The sequence below is a fragment of the Mercenaria mercenaria genome, chromosome 12, assembly GCF_021730395.1.
Source record: "Mercenaria mercenaria strain notata chromosome 12, MADL_Memer_1, whole genome shotgun sequence".
NCBI classification, from domain to species: Eukaryota; Metazoa; Mollusca; class Bivalvia; order Venerida; family Veneridae; genus Mercenaria; species Mercenaria mercenaria.
Genome location: NC_069372.1, coordinates 66,947,324 through 66,975,215, shown reverse-complemented (window position 1 = coordinate 66,975,215; position 27,892 = coordinate 66,947,324). Strand labels below are relative to the sequence as shown.

Here is a 27,892-nt window from a genome sequence, read left to right as displayed (position 1 = left end):
ACCCCAAAAGGTTAAATATCAAAAGAGTTTTAAGTTCAAAAGGGGGAATAATTTGACCAAAATGCATATCAGTTATGGGGCTTGCTGCTATCAACTAATTTTATAACCCCGAAGGCACATGTGAAATTTCAATTCAATATCTGCATTAGTTTTGGAGATAGAAACTTGCATGTAAAACTTTAACCAGAATTTTCAAGTCCAAAAGGGGGCATAATTTGCCCAAAATACATGCCAGAGTTATGGGACGTGATCCAGTGAGGTTATTAATTGATCTAGAAAAAGAAAAAATAAGTTTCAAATCTATATGCCTTTTAGTAATAGCTGTATGTACTTGCACTCAAAACTTTAACCAGAATTTGCTAAGTCCAAAAGGGAACATAATTTGGCCAAAATGAAGGTCAGAGTTATGGGACTTGCTGCTATCAACTAGTTTTATAACCCCGAAGACACGTGAAGTTTCAAATCAATATCTGCATTAGTTTTGGAGATAATAACTTGCATGTAAAACTTTAACCAAAATTTTCTAAGTCTAAAAGGGGGCATAATTTGCTCAAAAAACATGTCAGAGTTATGGGACTTGACCCAGTGAGGTTGGTAATTGATCTACAAAAAGAAAAAATAAGTTTCAAATCTATATGCCTTTTAGAAATAGCTGTATGTACTTACACGCAAAACTTTACACGCAAAACTTTAACCAGAATTTTCTAAGTCCAAAAGGGGGCATAATTTGGCCAAAATGAAGGTCAGAGTTATGGGACTTGCTGCTATCAACTAGATTTATAACCCCGAAGACAGGTGAAGTTTCAAATCAATATCTGCATTAGTTTTGGAGATAGTAACTTGCATGTAAAACTTTAACCAACTTGCATGTAAAACTTTAACCAAAATTTTCTAAGTCCAAAAGGGGGCATAATTTGCTCAAAATACATGTCAGAGTTATGGGACTTGACCCAGAGAGGTTGGTAATTGAATTAGAAAAAGAACAAGAGCTGTCTCCATAGGATGACACATGCCCCCGATGGCACTTTGAATTAATAGTTATGGCCATGTTAGAGTTTAGGACCTTTGACCTACGGACCTGGGTCTTGCGCGCGACACATCATCTTACTGTGGTACACATTCATGCCCAATAATTTTAAAATCCATGCATGAATGACAAAGATATGGACCGGACACGCCCATCAATGCACTATCATGAAATATGACCTTTAACGTCCAAGTGTGACCTTAACCTTCGAGCTACGGACCTGGGTCTTGCGCGCGACACGTCATCTTACTGTGGTACACATTCATGCCAAGTTATTTGAAAATCCATCCATGGATGACAAAGATATGGACCGGACACGAATGCAGTATCATGAAAAATGACCTTTGAGCTACGGACCTGGGTCTTGCGCGCGACACGTCGTCTTACTGTGGTACACATTCAAGCCAAGTTATTTGAAAATCCATCCATCGATGACAAAGATATTGACCGGACACGAATGCAGCATCATGAAAAATGACCTTTAACGTCCAAGTGTCACCTTGACCTTTGAGCTACAGACCTGGGTCTTGCGCGCGACACGTCGTCTTACTGTGGTACACATTCATGCCAAGTTATTTGAAAATCCATCCATCGATGTCAAAGATATGGACCGGACACGAATGCAGTATCATGAAAAATGACCTTTAACGTCTAAGTGTGACCTTGACCTTTGAGCTACGGACCTGGGTCTTGCGCGTGACACGTCGTCTTACTGTGGTATACATTCATGCCAAGTTATTTGAAAATCCATTCATCGATGACAAAGATATGAACCGGACACGCCCATCAATGCACTATCCTTTAACATCTAAGTGTGACCTTGACCTTTGAGCTACAAACCTGGTTCTTGCGCATGACACATTGTCTTACTGTGGTACACATTCATGCAAAGTTATTTGAAAATCCATCCATCGATGACAAAGATATGGACCGGACACGAAAATTGCGGACAGACAGACTGACAGACGGTTCAAAAACTATATGCCTCCCTTTGGGGGCATAAAAAATAAGTTTCAAAGCTATATGCCTTTAATTGATGGCTGTATGTACTTGCATGCAAAAACTTAACCAAGGTGTGACGCCGACGCAGACGCCAGGGTGAGTAGAATATCTAGACTATTCTTCGAATAGTCGAGCTAAAAAACCAAAATAAAACAAGAGCTGTCTCCATAGGACGACACATGCCCCTGATGGCACTTTGAATGAATAGTTATGGCCGATGTTAGAGTTTAGGACCTTTGACCTACGGACCTGGTCTTGTGCCCGACACGTCGTCTTACTGTGGTACACATTCATGCCCAATAATTTTAAAATCCATGCATGAATGACAAAGATATGGACCGGACACGCCCATCAATGCACTATCATGAAATATGACCTTTAACGTCTAAGTGTGACCTTGACCTTTGAGCTACGGACCTGGGTCTTACTGTGGTACACATTCATGCCAAGTTATTTGAAAATCCATCCATGGATGACAAATATATGGACCAGACACGAATGCACTATCATGAAAAATGACCTTTAATGTCTAAGTGTGACCTTGACCTTTGAGCTACGGACCTGGGTCTTGCGCGCGACACATCGTCTTCGGGGGCATAAAAACAAACAAATAAACCTTTAAAACTTAACTATCAAGAGTTACCCCATTATGATGACAAAGCAATTTCTATATACTGAACTCGCCCACCCCCTCTTTCATACTATGACAAAACCCCAAAATAAAGTGATATAAAGCAAAGTATACCAGTTAAAGTGCACAACTCTGGTAGGAAATAAAGGTTGTCGGTTACACCACGTCTTCTGTCCTTTGCACTTGGTTTAGATGCTAGCAGTGGCTGTTCAGTATCTGTTACCTCTATACCATAGCTCTGTAGTGAACGAACAAAGTCTTGGTAATAGCACTTATTGGAAATGATCATTCCAAACAAACATTAAACTTTAAAGGTCTGTAAAGTTCACAATAAACTAAACATGTTAAGCAGAAATTGTCAGGTCTACACACTATGAAGAGCATTACAACCTTTTTTTTTTTCAAAGCATTACCTGTACATTTTCAGAACTGTAACTGCCTTTTTACAACACTTTTACAAACTTCTTTTGAAGGTACCTACCTTTTGATAGTAGTCTTTGTAACTGATTTCTGAGCCATCCCTTAGTTTGAATGTATGGAGAGGTCTCTTGTCCCAGTCAATGTCATCCACACGATACGTCTTGTTGTTATATCTATCAAAATATGAAGTAATGTCAAATATTCTCTTAACAGTCTGCATATAGTTTGAACATTTCTCCCCATAATTTTAGATTCTCCAGCCTCAGACAGTAAAGCGAGATTTTAAAAGCTAAACTGTACACATACAATCCTTCTTATTTCAGGCAGGGTTCATACAACCAGACTCAAAAATTCAAGGGGTTTTCAAGGAGTTTTCAAGGACTTTTATTACGTTTTCAAGGATAAGCAAAACAATGAACAAGCACTTATTACACACGAAATGACTGGCTTACAATTGGTGAACACTTCGTACATCCAAAATTACTATCACGTGATATAAGTTTTTCTATAAAGTTCCAATTTGCAATTGATCAACACTTTATCACACACAAAATAACTGGCAAACAATTGATCAACACTTCTTACATCAACAGCGACTTATCATGTCATATAAGATCAAGATTTAGGTGCCTCTGGCTGCTGGGGGCGAAGGTAGAATAGTAAACACATCAAGAGTGGCTGTGGGTGACTCTCGATCAGTACATTTTTCTTGTGTTTCTCAGACTTGACGTGCGATTTCAGCGCCGATTTCACCCATTGAACTAATGTCAATAACTTTGTTACAATATTTGCACATGGCTTTCCGTTTGTTTTCGAGCTCGAGCAGCCATGGACAGGACACAAGCCACTTTTTGTTGAAAATACACGACATTTTCTTCGATATCGGTAACGGAAATGGTGTCCGTAATTTTTACACGTCGTAATTTTCCTAGTCCCGGTCTGTTTAAAACCCGTATCGTACGGTACACATAGGTTACGTAGACATAAAACGTGGCGATGCGTACATATAACAAAGCGTCTTTTACGATCTTTTTTTTTTTATTAAGCTGACCAAAATTTCTGAAGAAGGAAATTCAAGGACTTTTATCATAAAATCAAGCACTTTTCAAGCAGTTTTCAAGGCAAGAAACAAATTCAAGGAGTTTTAAGGAGGTTTTTGCAAATTCAAGCACTTTTCATCTAGCAGCTTGAAATTCAAGGAGTTTTCAAGTCTGTGCGAACCCTGTCAGGCCTTATTAATACTATTTATTTTCCAGTCAAGTAACAAGGGTTAGCTGACAAAACCAATGCCCAAGGTTTTAAACTTTTTCTAACCTTCTTCTCCGAGGGTAAAGAACAATTACCAAACAGTTCTTGTACTGCGCTTTTTCTTTGGTGATAACAGGGTGTGTAGTATTTTCATAGCATGTACGCAAGTCTGCAAGCTAGTCTGCTCAATATTGTCTCATTGCAAACAAATCTCTCTCAACTATGAAATCAAATGATATTAAATTTACGAATTACCTGGTAAGAATAATCTGACCTACAAGCTTCTTTGTACAGTCATCATAAAAACGGTCTCCACTTCTATTATACATGTCATACATAATGTCTAGCACTGTATCTGATCTCATAATCTTATGTGATATGTCACAGTTCAGAAGAACACTGTTCTCATACTGAAGAATAGATGTGATAAAGCCAGGCATCACTTTCAGTCTGAAAAAATGAAAGTCACATATGACTGTACATGCATGTAAAACATTTCGTTTTATGCCAGAAGCAATATTGCAACCACAATTAATTCAGAGATACAAGATTGATTTTTTTCAAATCATGTAAGAAATGGTTAAGAACTTTATGAACTTACAAAAAATACTGGTTTATGCAGGGTTGTCAATAAGAACCGGCCGAAATAGACGGTTCAAATGTCATTTGGGCCGGTTCAAATTCGCAATTTTTTTTTTTTTAAAAATCTGGCCTAAAAACCTTAACCCTGTCGACCATAGTATTTTTGAAGTTTTTTTTTCACGATTGTCACGAAAATATAATTTGTATAAAGAACTCTCCATCCAGTCTAAAAATCGATATTACCCGCGGCCGTTTCCGTTCATAATACACAGCGTGTCGTCATGGGCGATGTTCAATCTTAATTGCTGAGCGACATGACATAGTGTATTTCATACACTGCCACGTGCCTGTTGATCTTTGACTCAGAGTTAAAACACGCGATAAACCAATGACAGCTTTGGATATAGAACGCGTGACGTATTTTATCGGCAAAACTATTTAAGCTCCGCCTTTACAAATGATGATATACGTACGTCATAATTGATGAAATCCAGGCTAACGTCAAAAGATGAAAATCATGTTTCACGGACTGAATTAATATTAGAGACCTACATGAAAATTTTTTCATCAGTTATCGTAGTGTCAAAGTTCTATTTTGTAGCAAAATCTTCGAAGAAATAGTGATGGGACATCTGTGATAATTTCCAAGAATTTTGAAATCATGAATGACGGTCCTGATTTAAAAGAAAAGAAATTATCCACAAGCTCCTTTATATTTAATAATCCAACATTGCTTATAACTAATCTGTAAACAACGATTTTCGGATATTTTCACACCTATTTACCTCTGTCGAGTGCTGTTTATTGCATTATATAACAAAGCCAGGTGTTGATTATAATGTGTGACAACTGAGACAGATATTTAATTTCTATAAAAAAATTATTAATCACAATCAAATTTAGATCAGAAAATATATTGGCTTTTACCTTTTTCTATAAGTTTACAGTAGTTGTCGCGGTATCAGCCGGCCGATTTTTGATAAATGTTTCTCTTAAATCATTTTAATAAGAGCAAACGTCATGGTAATTTTTTTTATCAGATACTGTCAAATGCTGTTAAACTGTCTTCGCACCATCATAATTTGTCAAACACATCCTTTAAACTGGGGATTTGGTCAATGTCTACGAAAGTGTAACAGTATCCGAACATACAATTTTGGATATCTGGATTTTGATCAATAAAACGTCGAGGCTAGGGGTTTTGGATACAGATAGATGGGATGAGAATCAAACAGTTAATTTTCTATGCCTAAACTTGTATTACTTCTAACTCTGTACATTTTGTTTTGTTGGTTCTAACAGTGACATTTTTTGTCATGCCAAATTGTAAAAATTCATCTGGGGAACCTTGTTCCCCACAAAAGAAATATGAGTACAGGTTTAATTCTCAGTAGAGATCTGAATTTAGATATACAGTAGTGCAATAACTATTTGATTTTGCAAAGTACAACAGAGAGTTGAAGTGTCGTGACAAGTTAGATATTAGCATTTCAGGACTTGAAAAATGCATTCATGAACATGTAAACTCATTTTTATTATTATCTCCAAATTTACCAGTGAGCTCATATGTGAAAATAAGGGTATATTGTATTTAAAAATGCAGTGGAAAAGATGTTCTTAACTGCTTCCAAAATGCCCCAGTATGCAGGAAATGCACTGAATTTCAAAATTTTCCGGGCGTACATGCCCCCGGTCCCCTAGCTGGCCGCCTACTTTTCTATTTCAGCCTGCTCAACATTAACTTATTGACAACCTTGGTTATGCATCACTCCTAATGGAATGGGATTTTAACAGATACATCAGGTAGAAGTACACTTACATTTGCTGGGTGTTATCTGCGTTTTTCAATTTGCATTATTTATGAGACTATTTAACAAAGACTCACTTGTAACAAGTGATGTCTACAGCTGTTAGTTTTAGGGTTTACTTGCACTATATCCAGGAAATCTTTACAGTAGCAGAAAGACTTACTTGTGTTGAGGGATTTCTACAGCTAAGGTTGGATTGTAGTAGTTCCTTCCGATCTGTTTCATCTCTATCATGGATAGGACCCTATGTAAATCAACATTCTGTATATAACATCACGAACAGTACATCATTGTATACAACATACTGCCAAATCATTTATTCTGGGCTGTCAGTGGAAAAAAAAGGCTATTCCAAGAAAATATATATTTCTAATTTTAAAGCAAATTAATGAGAATTTTATTATATTCCTTAGTTTTTAATTTCACAGATTATCATTTGAACAACTGTGAAAATATTAATTATTCCCTACAGCTGACATCCTATTAAATATTAAAGGCTTTTAGTTTTTTTTTTTTTTTTTTTTTTTTTGTTTTTTTTTAACACCGTTTTCAACAGTATTTCAGACATGTAACAGCAGGCAGTTAACCTAACCAGTTTTCCTGGATTCTGTACCAGTACAAACCTGTTCTCCGCAAGTAACTACCAACTTCCCCACATGAATCAGAGGTGGAGGACTAATGATTTCAGACACAATGTAAAGACTTTTAATATCAAAGACTTTTTGTCAGTATTGTAACCTATCAAATACTTGTTACCTTCTAAAGATTATATTGTATACTTGGATACACTGTGGAGAACTTGGTGGCAGTTCATTGGTCAGTTTGATCGTAATCTGGATTTTCTCATTATCATACTGACGTGTTGAATATACTTCAGTTACCTAGAACACAAAAAACTAGAGCTATCATCAAATGTGATTCATACACCAAAAGCCTTGTTTGAAAAAGATTACATTCGAAATTAATGACTCCAGTGGAGAATGAACACAAATAGTAAGAGAGGTACAAGACTTTAGTGTATCAAAAAACTATACAAGTATAATTCTAAGCAAATAGGGGGCATAATTCATGTAATATTGGTGCAAGGGTTCTGCACCTTGTGTCATATGATGTAAGAGATGATGTGGAACAACTACTTTAGTTCGAAGCATAAATTCTCAAAATAAACTACCATCTACAAGTCAAAATTTCAAGAAAAAATTTTAGTAGTTAAAAGTTAACGAACGATCCATCATTTGTGATGAATAGATAGATATACAAGCAAATGGAAAAGAACAAAATTAAATTGTCGGCATATGCTTTATACAGTTTTCATCCATGTCCACTGTCCTTACAACCTCTAGTGTTTTTTTTTTACTGAAGTTCCCACAAGAACCCACTATTTGTGACTGACAGCACAGAAAGCCGTAAGCCTGCTCCAGTGAAACACCAGGTAACAGGACAGAAAACCATAACTTCCCCATGGTGAAACACAACTGGAATCAAGACCAGCAACCACTACTTAACTTTCCAACTTACAGGATTTTGCAACTTCTTTGGAAGAAAAAGTGTCATTCCATCAAATGCCTTCGTTTTTCCAAGCAATTGCTCATGAGAGCAGAGCAACGCAATCCGAAGCTTTTTCGAATCTATGTCTGGCTTATAGTCCACCCGATACTGGTACAAGTGCCAGTCAGGAGCTTGCTCCAGGTTGAAGTAATTTGTCATTACAGGCATGGGTCTTCCAGACGTGCCTGTAAATAACAAAGTGAACAATTTGCTTTTAACCTAAAACTAGAGCTGCTTTTTAGAAAAGTGCATGTCTCCCACAACTACCTAATCATCTAAACTGCAAGTCAGTCTTTAAATCCTGTTACTCACTATAAATATACCTTTGAAGAGTAATAAGGCTGATTTTGGGTAATTCAATGGTCATAATTTTGAAGTGTCTCGAGCGTTTTGACTAGTTAATGAACTTGGCAAAAAATATTTGGTTCAAGATTGGTGGAGATCAGACGAGGAATGTCCGACAGAAGAGTAGCAAGATGGTCATGATGACCCTGGATCGCTCACCTGAGTAATATGAGCCAGTCATGTTTCAAATGGCATTCTTATGCTTAAATATTTTAGAAAGTAAGTCAGTAGGTCAAATTCATGGTCCCTGAAAGTCAGTTTTGAGATCTGTGTGCTTAACTGTACATGTCATCCAAATTTCAAGGTTGTATCTTAAACAAGAGGACCATGATGGCCCTATATCGCTCACCTGAGTAGAATAGCTCTTAATGATAAGATCAAGATTTGACATAGATCACATAGGCATACACATTAAAGATCATCAGGAAAGATATTTTCTTGAAACAGTCTCTTTAGACGTATGGGTCACGTACGATCTCCATACCAAGTTTGAGGGTCCTATGCTCAAATGCTGCATTTTTGTACTAGCACGACTATTCCTTACCCTGAAAGACTTGAATAACATTTAAAACCAAGCTCATTAGATGCTGCCGAGGTATATTCCTTTAAATAAAATAAAGGGAGGTAATTTGTCGTAAATTCAGTCAAAAGTTATCTACCCTGATTGTCAGAGTCCATCTGATAGCATAAATGACATTTCAAATCAGTATCTTCATTGGTTACCGAGATGCACACATTTTAATTTGAAACAAAGGGAGGTAATTCGACATAAAATCAGTCCTTAGTTATCTACCCCGATTGTCTCAGTCCAACTAATGACAATAATGAAATTTCAAATGAGTCCTATAAATACTCACTGAGACAAGAGATATCTAATATGACTATTTCTTACCATGGAAGACATAAATAACATTTCAAACTAATCTCATTAGAAGCTGCTAAGGTGTATTCATTTAGATAAACAAGAGGACCATGATGGTCCTGAATCGCTCACCTCTTCCCACATGACCCAGTTTTGAGTATGACATCGTTTTTGACCAGCTTTCATGAAGATCCCATGAAAAATGTGACCTCTAGAGTGGTCACAAGGTTTTTCTATTTTTAGACCTACTGACCTAGTTTTTGAAGGCACGTGACCCCAGTTTCGAACTTGACCTAGATATCATCAAGATGAACATTCTGACCAACTTTCATAAAGATCCCATGAAAAATGTGACCTCTAGAGTGGTCACAAGGTTTTTCATTTTTAGACCTACTGACCTAGTTTTTGAAACCCCACGTGACCCAGTTTCGAACTTGACCTAGAAATCATCAAGATGAACATTCTGACCAACTTTCATGAAGATCCCAAGAAAAATGTGACCCCTAGAGTGGTCACAAGGTTTTTCTATTTTTAGACCTAAATGACCTAGTTTTTGAAGGCACGTAACCCAGTTTCGCACTTGACCTAGATATATTCAAGATGAACATTCTGACCATTTTTCATGAAGATCCCATGAAAAATGTGACCTCTAGAGTGGTCACAAGGTTTTTCTATTTTTAGACCTACTGACCTATTTTTGACCGCACGTCACCCAGTTTCGAACTTGACCTAGATATCATCAAGATGAAACATTCTGACCATTTTTCATGAAGATCCCATGAAAAATGTGACCTCTAGAGTGGTCACAAGGTTTTTCTATTTTTAGACCTACTGACCTAGTTTTTGACCACACGTGACCCAGTTTCGAACTTGACCTAGATATCATCAAGATGAACATTCTGACCAACTTTCATGAAGATCCCATGAAAAATGTGACCTCTAGAGTGGTCACAAGGTTTTTGTATTTTTAGACCTACTGACCTAGTTTCTGAAGGCACGTGACCCAGTTTCGAATTTGACCTAGATATCATCAAGATGAACATTCTGACAACTTTCATGAAGATCCCATGAAAAATGTGACCTCTAGAGTGGTCACAAGGTTTTTCTATTTTTAGACCTACTGACCTAGTTTTTGACTCCACGTGACCCAGTTTCGAACTTGACCTAGATATCATCAAGATGAACATCTGACCAACTTTCATGAAGATCCCATGAAAAATGTGACCTCTAGGTTGGTCACAAGGTTTTTCTATTTTAGACCTACTGACCTAGTTTTTGCCACACGTGACCCAGTTTCGAACCTGACCTAGATATCATCAAGATGAACAATCTGACCAACTTTCATGAAGATCCCATGAAAAATGTGACCTTCTAGAGTGGTCACAAGGTTTTTCTATTTTTAGACCTACTGACCTAGTTTTGAACGCACGTGACCCAGTTTCGAACTTGACCTAGATATCATCAGATGAACATTCTGACCAACTTTCATGAAGATCCCATGAAAAATGTGACCTCTAGAGTGGTCACAAGGTTTTTCTATTTTTAGACCTATGACCTAGTTTTTGACTGCACGTGACCCAGTTTCGAACTTGACCTAGATATCATCAAGATGAACATTCTGACCAACTTTCATGAAGATCCCATGAAAAATGTGACCTCTAGAGTGGTCACAAGGTTTTTTCTATTTTTTGACCTACTGACCTAGTTTTTGACTTCACGTGACCCAGTTTCGAACTTGACCTAGATATCATCAAGATGAACATTCTGACCAATTTTCATGAAGATCACATGAAAAATGTGACCTCTAGAGTGGTCACAAGGTTTTTCTATTTTTAGACCTACTGACCTAGTTTTTGACCGCACGTGACCCAGTTTCGAACTTGACCTAGATATCATCAAGATGAACATTCTGACCAATTTTCATAAAGATCCCATGAAAAATGTGACCTCTAGAGTGGTCACAAGCAAAAAGTTTACGGACGCACGGACGCACGGACGGACGACGGACGACGGACACTGCGCGATCACAAAAGCTCACCTTGTCACTTTGTGACAGGTGAGCTAAAAATAAATGGAGGTTACTGTCATAAATTCAGTCGATATGTATCTTTACTGATTGTCCAAGTCCGGTTGTGGCAAGTTTGGTTAAAATCAAATCATAAATGAAGCTGCTATTGTTCAGACAAGGTCAAAATAGCTAATTCTGGCCTTTCCAGGCGCCACAAGTCAGGAACCCATGAGTGGGATCTGGGCAGTTCAAGAAAAGAACCGAGATCTTATGGCAGGGCTTTTTTTTAGGAGTTGGGGAAGACGATGGGCGCTGGTCAAATGGGGAAAAATCATGCGAAAGAGGCCAATTTGGGAAAATTCACAATAGTATATCCATCATGTGATACTGATTTTACAGTCTATGTACATTGTACATTAGATTTTTTACAACAATTCAGATTTTAAGTTATCCTATTTCAGGGATCAAATTTAATTTTCCCCCACTAACAATGCAGTGCCATTTTTTCCACTAGCAACATGGTTGTTTCCACTTGGTTATTTGGTTTCATAATAAATGTTCAGCTGGACGCGGAAGTTTTAAGTTCTTTCAGGTCACTGCCCATGGTGTCGCTAGAATTTTAAGTATCCCTTGTCCTTTTTCGCCTTAAGAAACTTTTGATTTTCCTCTCCATTTCTGCATTTTCGAATCACCAACCAAAACAAAAGTAAATTTCGTCTAGACGCTTACTTAGATATCCGATAATTTCATTTATAATAGCGACAAGCGTCTACATGTGCCATGATTTCCTACTTGGATTTTTTCATTCTCACTCGGATTTCATGAGTTAGTGACCGCTAAATTCGATCCCTGAAACATAAGAATTGGAGATAGATTGGGGAAAATTGATTTTTTAGGGGAAAATTTTCCAAGGGGAGGACGCCGACTATCGGTGTCACTTTCTTAGTAAAAAAAAAACCTGTATGGTGACACAAGTTTTGTGCAAGTTTGATTAAATTCAAATCATAAATGTAGCTGCTATTGTGCATGCAAGGTCAAAATAGCTAACTTTGGCCCTTTCAGGGGCCATAACTCTGAAACCCATAATGGAATCTGGCCAGTTCAAAGAAAGAACCAAGATCTTATGGTGAGACAAGTTGAGTGCAAGTTTGGTAAAAATTAAAGCATAAATAAAGCTGCTATTTTGCAGACAAGGTCAAAATAGCTTATTTTGGCCCCTTCAGGGGCCATAACTCTGCAACCAGTGATTTTTTTACTTTTTTTGGCAACAGCCCATGCCTTTTCAATTGGGAATTTTTAGCGCGATAAACTTCAAAATTGGGAAAAATTAACAACCCTTAATAAAGAAATAATTTTGGAAAGTTTTATTCTAAGGTAAATTTATTTCATTCAAATATGCACTGAGGTTGAACAGACAGGTTATTTTCTGATGTCACAGGATCTGATGGCTCAGATAGCTTAGGGTCACCATGAGCTTCTGTTGATTTCTGAGGGTCATTTGGTGGGGACTCAGATGTCTTGGACAGATCACTTTGCCTTTCTGACGTTTGATTTGAATTTAATTTCTCTTTAACTTTACCAAAAGATGTTCGAATGTCCGGAGTACCGATGGCGTGTTTAAGTTTTATTTTCTTATAATATCTGGAATTATGCGACATTTTTCGATAATTTAGGTAATTTTCTAACAATTTTTTTCCGACTCATTTTGACCCATGAAAAAGCGTTTAGCGACCATGATGAAAGTTATACTAAATGCCGTGACCTGTTTTATGTAAACATCGCGCTTTGAGTTGGCAACAAAATTCTGTGAATAAACCATAACAAGATTCGGAATTTTATGATTATTTGCATCGTTTTAGTTCAACTTTCACAAGGATTGGGAAAAATCTCTTTTTTTGGGAATTATTAAGCATTTTTTTGGAATTTTGACCAGTTTTGTCAATTGGGAAGACGCTGAATTTCGGAGTCAAATTGGCGCAAAAAAAATCGCTGGCAACCCGTAATTGGATCTGGCCAATTCAAGAAAGGAACTGAGATCTTATGGTGATACAAGTTGTGTGCAAGTTTGGTTAAAATAAAATCATAAATGAAACCTCCATCGCGCAGGCAAGAAATTGTTGACGGACGCACAGACGGACAAAGGGTGATCACAAAAGCTCACCTTGTCACTAAGTGACAGGTGAGCTAAAAACTAAGAAAGCAGGTAAAGGTCACAGTCAGGTGACCTCTAATCACTTGGGGTAATCAGGTAATTATAATTAAACAGTCTAGGAACTATGATCTAATATTTTTAAGTACTTTTTCCTATATAACTCATATACCAAGTGACCCTCACGGCTGGGCCTCTTTTCACCAAAGGGGTACAATATGAACGATCTTGTAAGAGATCCACTAGGCAATGCTTCACACCAAATATCAAAGGCCTAGGTCTTGAACTTTAGGCCAAGAAGATTCCCCCCCCCCCATGTGTCTATGTAAAACTGGAGACCCCAGGGGCAGTACCTCTTTTCACCCCATGGGCATAATCTGAACACTTTTGTTAGAGGACCATAAGGTAATGCTACATACAAAATATCAAAGGTGTAGATCATGTGATTTAAGAAGATTTTTAGTTTTTTTACTACATAAGTCTATGTTGTAAAACTTGTGACCCCGGGGCAGGGCCTCTTTTCACCCCAAGGTCACAATTTGTACAATCTTGATAGAGGACCATTAAGATGATGTCACATGCCAAATATCATGGCTCTACGCCTTGCGGTTTTAAACAAGAAGTTTTTCCTTTTGGTTGCCAAGGCAACCAGTGTTCTGCATGGAACCAAATTCTTTGAACAATTTTGAAAGGGGACCACCCAAGGATCATTCCTGTGAAGTTTGGTGTAATTCTGCCCAGTGGTTTTCAAGAATATATTTTTTTTTTGAAAATGTTGACGGACGGACAACGGAAATTGAGAGGTCACAAAAGCCTTTGGCTCAGGTGAGCTAAATATTGTTCAAACTTTTAAAGCCACATGTCAAATAGTTTTGACAAAACATGGACTTGTACAAAAATTGAACCAATTTCCAAGTCCAAAAAGGGCCATAATTCAGCCAAAATAGATGAAAAGAGTTATATACTCTTGCCTGCAGAGTGAGACTGTTATAATAATCATGTGATAAAAGTTTCAAAGCCATGTCAAACACTTTACACAAAATGTGACCTGGATTTTTAAGTTAACCCTTAGCCTGCTAAATTTCTAAAATGGACTGTTCCGTCATTCAGTTTGGGCAATACCATTTATTATTCAAAGTGGTGTTCACTGAAAATTTACTAACTGAATAGCGAACAGTGCAGACCATGATCAGCCTGCACGGATGTCCAGGCTGATCTTGGTCTGCACTGGTCGCAAAGGCAAAACCAATCGCCGCCAGCAGGCTAAGGATTAAAAGGGACCATAATTCAGCCAAAAGACTTGATGAAGGTATGTACTCTTGCCTAAAACTGGACATGTTGATGGTAAACAAGTGCTGAAAGTTTCTAAGCTTTATCTCAAGACTTTGTCAAAAAATGGACTGGTACGAAAAATTTAACCAAGGTGTGACAGTGACACCATGGTGAGTAGGATAGCTCTACTTATTCTTCAATTAGTAGAGCTAAAAATGGCAAACTCTGGCCCTTTAAGGGACCATAACTCTGGAACCCATGATGTGATCTGGCCAGTTTTCGAAAGGAACAGAGATATTATGCCTATACAAGCTGTGAGCAAGTACCCTGTCACTATGTGACAGATGAGCTGAAAAGCCTAATTTTCAATTCAAGGGCCATAACTCTGAAGTGCCTGGACTGATTTGGCTAGTTATCACACTTGACCATCTTCTGATCAAACACATTTTGTTCAAGTTTGGTGAAGATCGGATGAGAAATGTTCGACAGAGAGTGCTGACAAGATTTTTGACAGATGCACAGTCACACACAGACTGGACTCCAGTGGAGTAAATCAGAATGTCTCCCACACACCACTGTGTGGTGGGAGACATAATAAATAATCCAAGTATCAGGATCTTGTTTTAAAAGAAATTGTTACTCTAATCACAGTTATATTAATGAAGTTGATCTAGACATGGGAAATGTTAAATTTTGACAAGTCTTTTTAATATGAAACACAACTTTCACAGAGACAGTATTCAAGCATTTGCCATGTTAAATGTGTGCCAGAACTGTACCTGTCTTGTCCGTGACATGAGCTGGCCGAGTGTGCGGCTCCTCGAACCTTGGACCTCTCCTCCTCCTATCTCCCTGCTCGCCTCCAATTGCCAGCTGAGCCATTTCCTCAGCTGGCGCTTTCATACCCTCTCCTCCAGCCATTCCGGGTCTTGGCTCTCTAGCTCCGCCTCTGTAAGATGCACGTCCACTGGCTGGTGGTGGTCCTCCATTGTCAGACTGAGGAACAACTTGTACCTGAAAAATGAATTCTTTACAAAGTTCTCCCTTCTAAAATTCTGTCTTTTCACATAAAAATAAAGATAGAAGACAATATTCTGTCCCCTGTAAGACTGAACTTCTGTGATTTAATTCCCACATGTATACCATTTGATAAAATGGGACATTTCTGGTAACCAAGAACTAAATCAACCCTAGTCTTTTTTCATCCATATTCATTTCAGTGTGCTTCAATGAAAAGCAATAAGTTTAGTCCAACCAACATAAATAGGAGAGAAAGATCAAATTAATTAATTCCACACATTACTATTCATTGTTCAAAAACAAATATTTAGTTTATAAATCCAAATTTTAATATGTTCAAAAGCCACACAGTCCAAAGATCTTTCAGAATCTAATCCTGCTTCCACATTCCCAAGACACCCTGATCTTAAATTTACCGGCTGAGGTGGTGGTTGTTGACTTTGTGCTTCTCCTGGTCGACTTGACGAGTCGTCTGCAGTTCCACGAGCTCTGCCCCTAGCTCTTCCTCTTGCTCTGCCAGTCATTTCTGTAGAGTAAAGCCTGGTTTCAGAATTCTGCAAATTTCCCATTGGGCTAACAATATTTTTGTCTGGTAGCCCAACATTTAAGATTATACAGAAACTCTATAAAATTCTAGTAATAAGTTAATTTTTATATTTATATAGGCAAGACATAAGTTGCATACGACTAATTAAAAAGTGGTGCAAAGACGATAATCTAAAGTTCCGTTGTTTATCAATTAACTTTTACACATTGATCAATAAACACCTTTGATGATGACAGGGAAACCGCGAGATGACCACGTATCAATCGACGCGTGGCGTGACTGATTTCTGTTTGTAGCTAATTAACATGTGATGCTCCTCCTACTGCCATACGTCCGCTTATGACAGAGAACAATATTGAAATTGACTGGGATTTTGATTGACAAGGGGCAGAAATTTCGAACTCGAGATGCATCAAAGAAAATTTCCGCAAATCAACCCGACTCACGGGGCATAATCTGTGCAGATCAAGTACAAGTTTTTCTTGATATTCGCGGGTCAAAACCCGGGACCTCTGGTCAATCGAATGGCCATAAAGGGGGAATTTTTGGCTGCGGGTTTATATAGCTACCAAAGTTACAAGTGTATTTCCAACAATCATAAAGCTCCTTTATTTTATTCAGAATCACATCCAAGGATGTTCATGTGCAACACAAAATAGTTCCATTCATGAACAATGGACCACGTCAATCGACACGTGGCGTGATTGATTTCTGTTAGTAGCTAATTAACATGTGATGCTCATCCTACTGCCATACGTCCGCTTATGACGGAGAACAATATTGTGCGGGGCAAGTACAAGTTTTTCTTGATATTTGCGGGTCAAAACCCGGGACCTTGGGTCAATCGAATGGCCTTAAAGGGGGATTTTTTGGCTGCAGGTTTATACAGCTACCAAAGTTATAAGTGTATTTCTGACAATCATACAGCTTCTTTATTATATTCCGAATCACATCCAAAGGATGTCCATGTGCAACACAAAACAGTTCCATTCATGAACAATGAAGATGAATTGTCAATGAACAAGCAGTTCTTGTTTAACCTGTATCCACTCACACCGACCATTCAGATATATAAAGATCTCTCAATGATAAGGCAGGGCTCTCGTTTGGCAAAATTTGGGGCTGAATATAGGCCCCATTCCCCCCTCAAAATAGTGTTTTTTCCCCCTATTTTCAAAAAAATTCCCCCTCTAGTCCAAGAACATCAGTGCTAAGTGCTTTGCAGTTGGACTTGTTGGCCTTAAAATTTTACTGTTTCCAAAAATTCAGTGGCTTAGAAAAACACCAACTTGTAATGTGATGACTGAATAATGTTTATAATTGGCAGAATTCATACAGAAGAGTTTATAATTAACAGAATTCAGGTTTGGGTCAGCAAAATTGAAAAGAATGCATATATTTGTTTGCATTTCTTTTCGCATTTGAAATTCTCCCTCAGACTTTTTTAAAAAAATCATGCAAAATTCACCCCTTGCATGGACCCTGGTCCCAGTCCCAAAATGCAAACGAGAGCTCTGTAAGGTATTCCAGCCCATGGTTACATCACAAGCTACGTCAGGCAGAGTTCATTTTAGATAGGAGGCATATTAAATTTGTACACTGGGACCCAGTTATAACGCTGTTGTCGGGGTCCAAGGTTCTAGACCCGCGGATCTAGCGGGGTTAAATTTATAACGCGGGTTGATCCTATCAGCGGTATATGCAATACCCCACCCACCGGTAATGTATTAGACGTATTTTGGACGCTGTTTTATGTTAAAAGAAATAAGAATCGTATAAATGCGACATTAATTTACCTTAAATGCTACTGAAAATTACATTAAAAGAATTATAACGCAGTGTCATCTTCTCATTTTGTCGTGATTCTAAAAGAAAGTTGGAATTGTGTATCCCGAAAGTAAACATATATAACGCAGTGTGAGGAGTGCGCGGTCGAGAGAATTACATATGCAATGCAATTGCACTTAGGGTTTAAGTAACTAAAAGAGACAAGAGGGCCATGATGGCCCTTTATCGCTCACCTGTTATCATTGCACTTGAGGACAAGAAGGTCCTCAGAAAAAATATCTAAGTCCAAAGGCCAGGAACAACAAAGGAAAGAAATTTAACCAAAAAGAAAAAAAAAATTCTTACAAGGTACAGATATGTCAATATTCACCTAAAAATTGGAGGTACCATCCATGTTGTACCACAGAAAAGTGGTCTCGGTTTTTCCCTACAGCCAGTAATAAGAAAGTTACTAAAATAAGCTATTTATAGTAACGTTAAAGGGAAGTAATTAAAAAGAAAATTGTTGTAAGTGACCTTGACCTTTGACGGAGTGACCCCAAAATCAATAGGGGTCATCTACTCTTCATGACCAATCATCCTATGAAGTTTCAACATTCTGGGTCAAGCGGTTCTCCAGTTATTGATCGGAAATGGTTTTCAATTTTCAGGCCCCTGTGACCTTGACCTTTGACGGAGTGACCCCAAAAACAATATGGGTCGTCTACTCCAGCAGCCCTACAACCCTGTGAAGTTTGAAGGTTCTAGGTCAAATGGTTCTCTAGTTATTGCTCGGAAATGAAGTGTGACGTACGGACGGACGGACGGACAGGGCAAAAACAATATGTCTCCTGGGGGAGACATAATTAGACCAAAATGCATATCAGTTATGGGATTTGCAGCTATCAACTAGTTTTATAACCCTGAAGGCACATGTGAAGTTTCAATTCAATATCTGCATTAGTTTTGGAGATAGAAACTTGAATGTAAAACTTTAACCAAAATTTTCTAAGTCCAAAAGGGGGCATAATTTGCCCAAAAAACATGCCAGAGTTATGGGACTTGACCCAGTGAGGTTGGTAATTGATCTAGAAAAAGAAAAAATAAGTTTCAAATCTATATGCCTTTTAGAAATAGCTGTATGTACTTGCACACAAAACTTCAACCAGAATTTTCCAAGTCCAAAAGGGGGCATAATTTGGCCAAAATGAAGGTCAGAGTTATGGGACTTGCTGCTATCAACTAGTTTTATAGCCCCGAAGACACATGTTAAGTTTCAATTCAATATATGCACAGTGGATATTAGTCCAGAAGATATCATCAACAAGAGCTGTCCGTAAAACAGCCAATACTCGACTATTAGAAATATTGTCTCAGAAGCAGGAAAATATTACCCAAAATGTTAAAATATCTGAAGAGTTTTAAGTTCAAAAGGGGACATAATTTGACCAAAATGCATGTCAGAGTTATGAGACTTGATGCTTTCAACTAGTTTAGAACCCTGAAGGCACATGTGAAGTTTCAACTTAATGTCTGCATTTGTTCTGCAAACAGTAACTTGCACACAAAACTTTAACCAGAATTTTCTAAGTCCAAAAGGGGACATAATTTGCCCAAAATACATGTCAGAGTTATGGGACTTGATCCAGTGAGGTTGGTAATTGATCTAGAAAAAGAAAAAATAAGTTTCAAATCTATATGCCTTTTAGAAATAGCTGTATGTACTTGCACGCAAAACTTTAACCAGAATTTTCTAAGTCCAAAAGGGTGCATAATTTGGCCAAAATGAAGGTCAAAGTTATGGGACTTGCTGCTATCAACTAGTTTTATAACCCTGAAGACACATGTGAAGTTTCAATTCAATATCTGCATTAGTTTTGGACATAGTAACTTGCATGTAAAACTTAACCAAAATTGTCTAAGTTCAAAAGGGGGCATAATTTGCTCAAAATACATGTCAGAGTTATGGGACTTGACCCAGTGAGGTTGGTAATTGACCTAGAAAAAGAAAAAATAAGTTTCAAAGCTATATGCCTTTAATTGATGGCTGTATGTACTTGCATGCAAAAACTTAACCAAGGTGTGACGCCGACGCCAGGGTGAGTAGAATAGCTAGACTATTCTTCGAATAGTCGAGCTAAAAATGAATTAAACAAAAATGTTCCTGTATTTGTGGATTTCGATTAGTCTTGCACTAAGTGGCAATGTGTGACCATGATGGCAAATAATTGTTATTAAGTTATATGTCGGGCAAAATATGGGCTTGTATGAACAGTTTAACTAATTTCCAAGTCCAAAAAGGGTCATAATTCAGTCAAAATAGTTGAAAGAGTTATGTACACTTGGCTACAGATGGAAATCATGCTGATATACTAGTGTTAAAAGTTTCAAAGCCACAGTTCGAATAGTTTTGACAAAAATTTCAAAGTCCAAAAAGGGCCATAATTCAGCCAAAATAGTTGTCAGAGTTATGTACTCTTGCCTACAGATGGAAATCATAATGATAAACAAGTGTTTAAAGTTTAAAAGCCATATGTCAAATAGTCTTGACAAAACATGGACATATACAAAAACAGAACCAATTTCCAAGTTCAAAAAGGGCCATAATTCAGCCAAAAAAGATGACAGAGTTATGTACTCTTGCCTATTGATAGAGACTATAATACTGAACAAGATATAAAAGTTTCAAAGCCATATGTCAAACACTACACAAAATATAAACTGGTACGAAAAACTTAGCCAAGATTTCTAAGTCAGAAGGGGCCATAATTCAGCCAAAATGCTTGATGGAGTTATGTTCTCTTGCCTACAACTGGACATGGTGATGGTAAACAAGTGTTGAAAGTTTCAAAGCTTTATCTCAAAAGACTTCGTCAAAATGTAGACTGGTACGAAAAACTTAACCAAGATTTCTAAGTCAAAAAGGGGCAATAATTCAACCAAAATGCTTGATGGAGTTATGTACTCTTGCCTACAACTGGGCATGGTGATGGTAAACAAGTGTTGAAAGTTTCAAAGCTTTATCTCAAAAGACTTTGCCAAAATATGAACTGGTACGAAAAACTTAACCAAGATTTCTAAGTCAAAAGGGGCCATAATTCAGTCAAAATGCTTGACAGAGTTATGTACTCTTGCCTATAACTGGACATGGTGATGGTAAACAAGTGTTGAAAGTTTCAAAGCTTTATCTCAAAAGACTTTGTCAAAATGTGGACTGGTACGAAAAACGCCGTGTGAGTAGGATAGCTCTATTTATTCTTCGGATAGTCGAGCTAAAAAAGGTGACAGTCTTAAAAAATAATTTTGAATACATGAAGAAAATCGATAAATAAGATAGGAAATTGTTAAATCACCGTCGTTAATATAAGATATTAAAAAGGGAGAACATTCTCAACAGAGCTCCAGATAAGCTTTTGGTGCAATTGGGTATTTACCAATCACTTTTTGTCATAAGTGGGTACTGGAATTTTGAATTGGGTAAAAATAATATCATTACCCAGCCTTTTCAAAAGTAATTGGTATATATCATTAAACAGGATTGACTAAGTATTTTAACGGCGCTCTTCAATGTTTAATACAAAAATGTATTTAAAATTGTAATGAATCATTGAATGCTTCATACTGTTGTTTTCTTTTTCACTTTTAATGCAGATCAGTTCATCCAAAATATCCAAACGATTACCGCAATATGCATTCTCCTAAAAGATGTCATCCAGTATTGGTGACACTACATCGTCACAAACAAATAACTGTCATTGTTGAACAGCAAAATATCCCACTAATTGTTTGTTTGTGCTGCAACAATGTTTTTTTCTGCAACCTCTTTTACATTTTATCGGCGTAAAGAAATTGTTTACAAAGCGTCCAAATAACACAGATCAGCTGACTGAATGGTCCTGTAATTTTTCCGATAAATTGCAACCTGTTCTGCGGTAACGTATAACCAGTCAGTCAAATATGGTGTTAAAATCTCGTACCCGTTCTAGTTATAAGGAAAATGCGATACGCAAGCGATTTTTTACAAATTGGGTAATTGGAGCTTTACTTGCGTTTCAGTACGCACACTGTATGAATTCAATTGGTTTTCTGCAATTTTAATTGCATAAATACGCAAATACAGGGGTCCTGAAATAAGCTGTCCGAGTTGTCCGATTCGTGGATTCCTCGGTCCGGACAAGCAGTTTTTAGAAGCTGGCTTGTCCGGGGACAAGTAAAATTTCCGTGGTAAACATTTTATGAAAACGAAACTAATCGGCGTCATCTGTGATTTCCGCATGCCTAAAGGCAATATCTAATCTGTTTGTGATCATTTATGACCCTTAAATTATCAAAACAAAAATGTATGCAGCCATTTATAGACATGTGGACTGGTTTACTACATTGAATGATCATTATTGGAAAATTATACCGTGAAGTTGAAAATGAGTGCCAGTCTGGGGATTCCCGTTATCTACTTTCATTTTTGATTTTCAGAAAATCGATTAGCTAGGTTGGCGCTATGTAAAAAAGTTTAGTAGCCAAAATTTGTGGCATAATTTTTCGAGTCGATCGTTTTGACATTTAACAACTCAGACAGCTTCTTTCAGGACCCCTGAAAGACCAGTGCAGTATTCAGTGAATGTTATGGGACCAGGGTAGAAATTCTAGGCATAGTCACTTAGTTTGCTAGTTATAACATATTTTCAAATGGATGGTTCGAGTCATAACGTAAAAACTTTATATAAATCAAAATAGAAGTCAACAGAAGTGTATGTTTGTATTATTTGTTTATTTAGTAAAGATAATGCTGATACTTTCCTTTTTAAACTAAAAAGTACGGACAAGTTCTTCTTTGGTACGGACAAGTGGATTTGTGGGCCCAACTTGTCCGTGGACAAGTAGACTCTGAAAATATTTCAGGACCCCTGAAATACGCAGCTTATCTGGAGGTCTGCAATATGGCTTTCAGTGTGTCGAATCTTCGTTAATTCTGATGAACTGAGTGTAATGATTACAAAAAACCGCTGGATTTTTTTTTACAAAACTTGGCCTGTTGTTTGATTTTTTTATTCACTCAAATGTTCATGTCATCCGCTTAATTGGTACTCTCAAACACCTGATATATTGGCAGGGGTTCCATTTGACCCGGGACCCCGGGTCCGGACCCGGGAGATTTTCAAAAGACGCTCAAAGGACCCGGCATGATACTAGCCTGTGCGTCCTTCGGGACCGGGGGGGGGCATTTCCCTTCGATAATCCCTTCTCTTATCATTCATTTCCTTCAGTAAAACTATTTCCACCATATACACGTGTATTCAAAATAAACACTTGCGGTCATGCCCTCCTGCCTTTGATCTTCTGCTAAATCCCGCCCTTTCTCCTGTAGACATGCCTTGCTGATTTGTTTTCAGCAAGTTACGTCACGGCGAGTGCACATAGGTAACAAGGATCAATTAAGTGTTGAAATTTATTGATAAAGCGTACTGATCCTGTGTACTGTCAAAAAAGGCGCCAATTATTAAATTATCGTAAGCAGCTGATTACCAAGCATGTGAAAAGTGCCCTGCAAGATTTTTTCATGCCAGCTTTAAATTAGACCATTGTTTAGTGATCATATCGTAATTTCAACAAGAAACTTCACAAATTTTGATGCATTTCGAAAGCAAAAATAAGTTTAGAATGTCCATTCACGAGTCTAATTACAGAAAGCATGACAGATGATGAGGTAGTTACAAGTCAAGCAGATATCTGTCATGCTGCTAGAGAGTCGGTACGTATGAAATGGCAAAGAAGATGGGATATCAGTGAGAATGGACGACATTTATATCAATTCAGGCAAGAAGTTAAACCCAAGTACATCAATTTTCAAAGATTGAAGAATCAAAAAATATTGCTCCAGCTGCAGAGTGGGTATTGCCATAACGAATACCAAAATAAAATAGGAAATAAAGACACGCCATTCTGCAGATGTGGAGAACCAGAGACTGTGATACACTTTATAGACGAGTGTCCCATATATGAAGTCCATAGAGAAAGGTTAAAGCAGGAGTTATTTCTTAACATGGGTATCAGGGACTTCAGTGCTGAACTTTTTCTTGTAAATACAGCAGAGGATCCCTACAAAGAACACAGGGAAAACTTGTCAGCTATAATTGATGACTTCATTGAAGCATCCAAAAGATTTGTTTAAGCCTTTTTATAAAATGAAAACAACCGAATTTCGCAAAATATTATACCATGAGTTTATACGAGTACATACTAGAGAAGAAAACGTACAACGTGTACGGTATATACCGGAGAGACAGCACGGCCAATAGAAGGCTTTGACGAAACGAAACGATCATATGCATAATTTCCTTAAAAAAAACCCTGACTTTGAATGCAGTTTTTAATGATAAGTAGCATCATTATTTGAGGAACTATCTCTGATTAAGCTTAGTTGGCCAAGTAAACTGTGCAAAATAAACTATTTTCCGATGAGACATTCCGAAAGTGTACCACTATCCGGATAGTACGTTCTGGATACATTTTTATAGAGTGTTATAGCACTGTCCTGTTATTAAAAATTAAATGAAATATTGAAGAAAAACCTGATCAAAATAACATGATTTTTGATAAATATTAGTTTACAATATGAGACTATATGACCGGAAACTGACATTTTTATTATGCTGTAACATGATCTTGCGTTTATTGTTTTCTTAGGTAAAGATCTACATATTACTAAATAAAAAAATATAGTCAGTTATATGGACGTGTTGGGACAGGACTCCTGTATTTTGGAAAAGGACCCTTCAAAATTTGGGCCCAAGGGTCCTGGGACTCCTGAGTTTTCAGGTCTAGTGGAACCCCTGTATTGGTTTACAGTAACTAAAACTGCACCTCCAATCACTTCCTTGACACATTACATAGATTCTTCTAGCGTAATTTAATAAAATACCATGAACAATACAACACTGAATAAATATATAGAATCAATTATACATGCTCAGACAAAAAATACGTTAAGCCTACGGCACGAGTGAAAATATGCGGCCATTATTTAATGCATGCTGCCGAATACATGTTGACTAGCCTTTCAAACTGCTTTGATATGAACTAATAATGTATTGAAGTAACTTTTAATAAAATTATAACCAATAAATGCTGGTTACACCCATCGATAATAAACATGCATACTACATAGACAATACATAACAGGCCGCATTTTTTTTTTCAAATCCGACCGCGAGATTATTTTTTTGTCTATATTCATGCTTTATAATTAAGAAGATTTGACAGTTTCTTGTTGTGCTGCGAAAGTGCATGGATGTAAATTTCACTTTGAGACTGCGGACAGATCTTCAATATTTTCAGTAAGACAGCATATTCAATTGGTGTGTAAAATAGGTTTCTTTGCCCGTTGTTGGTATTTAGTTATCGCTTTTCAGTCACTTCCATGTGAACTTGTAAAACTTTCCGCAAGATATTTTGCGAAACGCTCTACCGGGAAATTTATAATTTTGATAAAACATCGTACTATATGAAATATCAAAATCATAAAATATTTAAGTCCGACGTTTATTTATAGAACTACGTTGGCGCTGCCAAAGATAGTTGGAAAATACTGTCTGTATTATCGTTTTGCTAGAGGTGGGCTTCTATAAACCTTCAGCAATTTTACAAGAAGTTAACAATGATAGAATGAATAATCTATCAATGAATATGACCGATACCTGTGTATTGATAAAATTCTTCGAATGAAACAAATGAGCATGACCTTCTTATTAACCAACAACCTTCAGGATTGTTTACTCTGTACAAAACCTTTTAGAGTCTCTAGTCATATAAGTACCCTTTTCTCTCCGTTTCGTTAAATTAATTAAAGCTTTTAAACCAGTCTTCCGAGGTCGTGAGCTTCTTGTACAAAATGTAAACAATCGGATGCATTATGCCATTTTATGGAAACATTGATGTATTATATATAATTTAATGGAAGCAGTATCAAAAGATTTATACTATTTCACATTAGTACAGGAAGTAAAATTCTTCTCCACCTCCACTACACACAGCATTTTAGAGTGCAGAAGATGACTTGCATTTCTGAAGTTGGCTTACAGGTTATGACGTCAGAAAACAAAACTGTGCGCGAGCTACATGTAAATTTTCCGTCATCACGAAATGAAGGCTATCACAATTACAGGTTATAGTGTATAGAGCCAACTACCTAGACCGTTCGGCTTTAGTCTAGGTAAACTAAAGGTCTAGGAAGCTCGAACAGGCTACGTACAATTTTGGACTAGGCAGCCGGAACCTGCGACCTAGCTGCCTTATAAATTTACAGACTTTTTTTATGAAATATGTTTCATGTACAATTTAAACCATAAGGCAAAACCACAGCTTAAAATGAAGTTTCACTTAAAACATGCATAGATAATAATAATAGGAGAATCTCTGACATATATAAGGCAGTACGAATAGATATCATAGATGTACGGTTAGTTCTTTTTTCTTCACATTTTCCGAAAATTCAGCCATCGAACAGAAAATCACAAATGATTTATATCCTTCAATTAAGCATGCAGTCATAAAATTCGAAGTGTACGGATTTAATATACCCAGTCTGTAAATTTACAAATTGATAAATCTTTATGTATAGTTCATATATTAACAAAGTATCCGTGAAAACGACCTGATAACCGACGTGTTCAGAATCGGATGTAACAGTATCCGATATCCTACGAGAATTTACGGTGACACTGCTTCGTGATAATCCGTTTCAGATTTTTTACTTCACATAATCGAAGACATAACGCACAAATATCATAAAGATTTCCCAAATAATTGATAAATAGGAAACCCTACCTGTATCTTTATGCTTTTCTTCTTAGTATTCTTTTTGTTATGGTGTAAATGGCCGTCTCATGTTCAATATGCTTTCTACGCATGCGCAACCGCGGGATCTGACAGCATGTTTTGTTATTGGTTCATTATTTTCGGGGTTCTAACAATTGACTTTAGGGGACCGTCTTATCTTTTATAGAGCGGGTGTGGGTAATCCCGAACAGGGGGTAATTCCGAACACATTTTTCCAATGACATTTTTGTATTCTTGAAAGGCACCAATCTAAATCCTCGGCGTCACATACATGATAACAACGAATTCCATATCATATTGTAATGAATGCAAAGTTTTGTCGCGCTCCTTTTCAAAGTAACAGACAAGAATTTATACAACAGCTTGCATGCATGTCGTTCTTACCTGTTTTCGTATTTTGATGTAAGTAGTATGTAAGGATCTAAAAGTATTGGTTTTTACCGCTGACAATGTTTTGATGGAATTCTTACATCACAAGTGTCCCGTGGGAAGGGAGTTCACTGCATTTCTCATTATAGAAAACGTTGAAAGATCAAAGAAGCCGTTCCGAATTAGACACACTTGTTAATTAATGTGAGGCTAATTCCAAACAATCGATGTATGAGGAACAGTTTATCCAAAATAAGTATATATAAAGACTTATACTATATTTGAAGCAAATAACTAGAGCTAGATTATAGATAAATAAATAAGTTGATAAATAAATATATATATATAAAAAAGAAACAGTAACAAATAAATAAATCTACTACTTTGTAAAATGAGTTCAACTTCCTTTCATTCATATTGGCTTGTTTTAAACATGTGCAATATGATCCGAC

The 27,892-nt window shown here is 37.1% G+C and overlaps 1 protein-coding gene across 4 annotated transcripts in view; it reads right to left on the bottom strand.

Moving 5' to 3' along the window:
• LOC123534878 (piwi-like protein 1) overlaps positions 1-27,197 on the bottom strand; it is a 56,565-nt gene extending 29,368 nt beyond the window's left edge. For 2 of the 4 annotated variants that reach the window (XM_045317335.2, XM_045317336.2), the window contains exons 1-9: positions 27,060-27,197; positions 16,339-16,448; positions 15,682-15,916; positions 8,237-8,451; positions 7,475-7,599; positions 6,882-6,962; positions 4,584-4,778; positions 3,142-3,253; positions 2,775-2,898 (exon numbers count right to left, since the gene is read on the bottom strand). In XM_045317335.2, the coding sequence (XP_045173270.1) occupies positions 2,775-2,898; positions 3,142-3,253; positions 4,584-4,778; positions 6,882-6,962; positions 7,475-7,599; positions 8,237-8,451; positions 15,682-15,916; positions 16,339-16,446 (1,195 nt within the window). In that variant the 5' untranslated portion in view covers positions 16,447-16,448; positions 27,060-27,197. Of the gene's footprint in view, positions 1-2,774; positions 2,899-3,141; positions 3,254-4,583; positions 4,779-6,881; positions 6,963-7,474; positions 7,600-8,236; positions 8,452-15,681; positions 15,917-16,338; positions 16,449-26,812; positions 26,835-26,886; positions 26,909-27,059 lie in introns of those variants that run through there. The other 2 variants (XM_053520260.1, XM_053520261.1) reach the window with 2 other exon arrangements.
• Between the last annotated feature and the right edge of the window lie 695 nt (positions 27,198-27,892).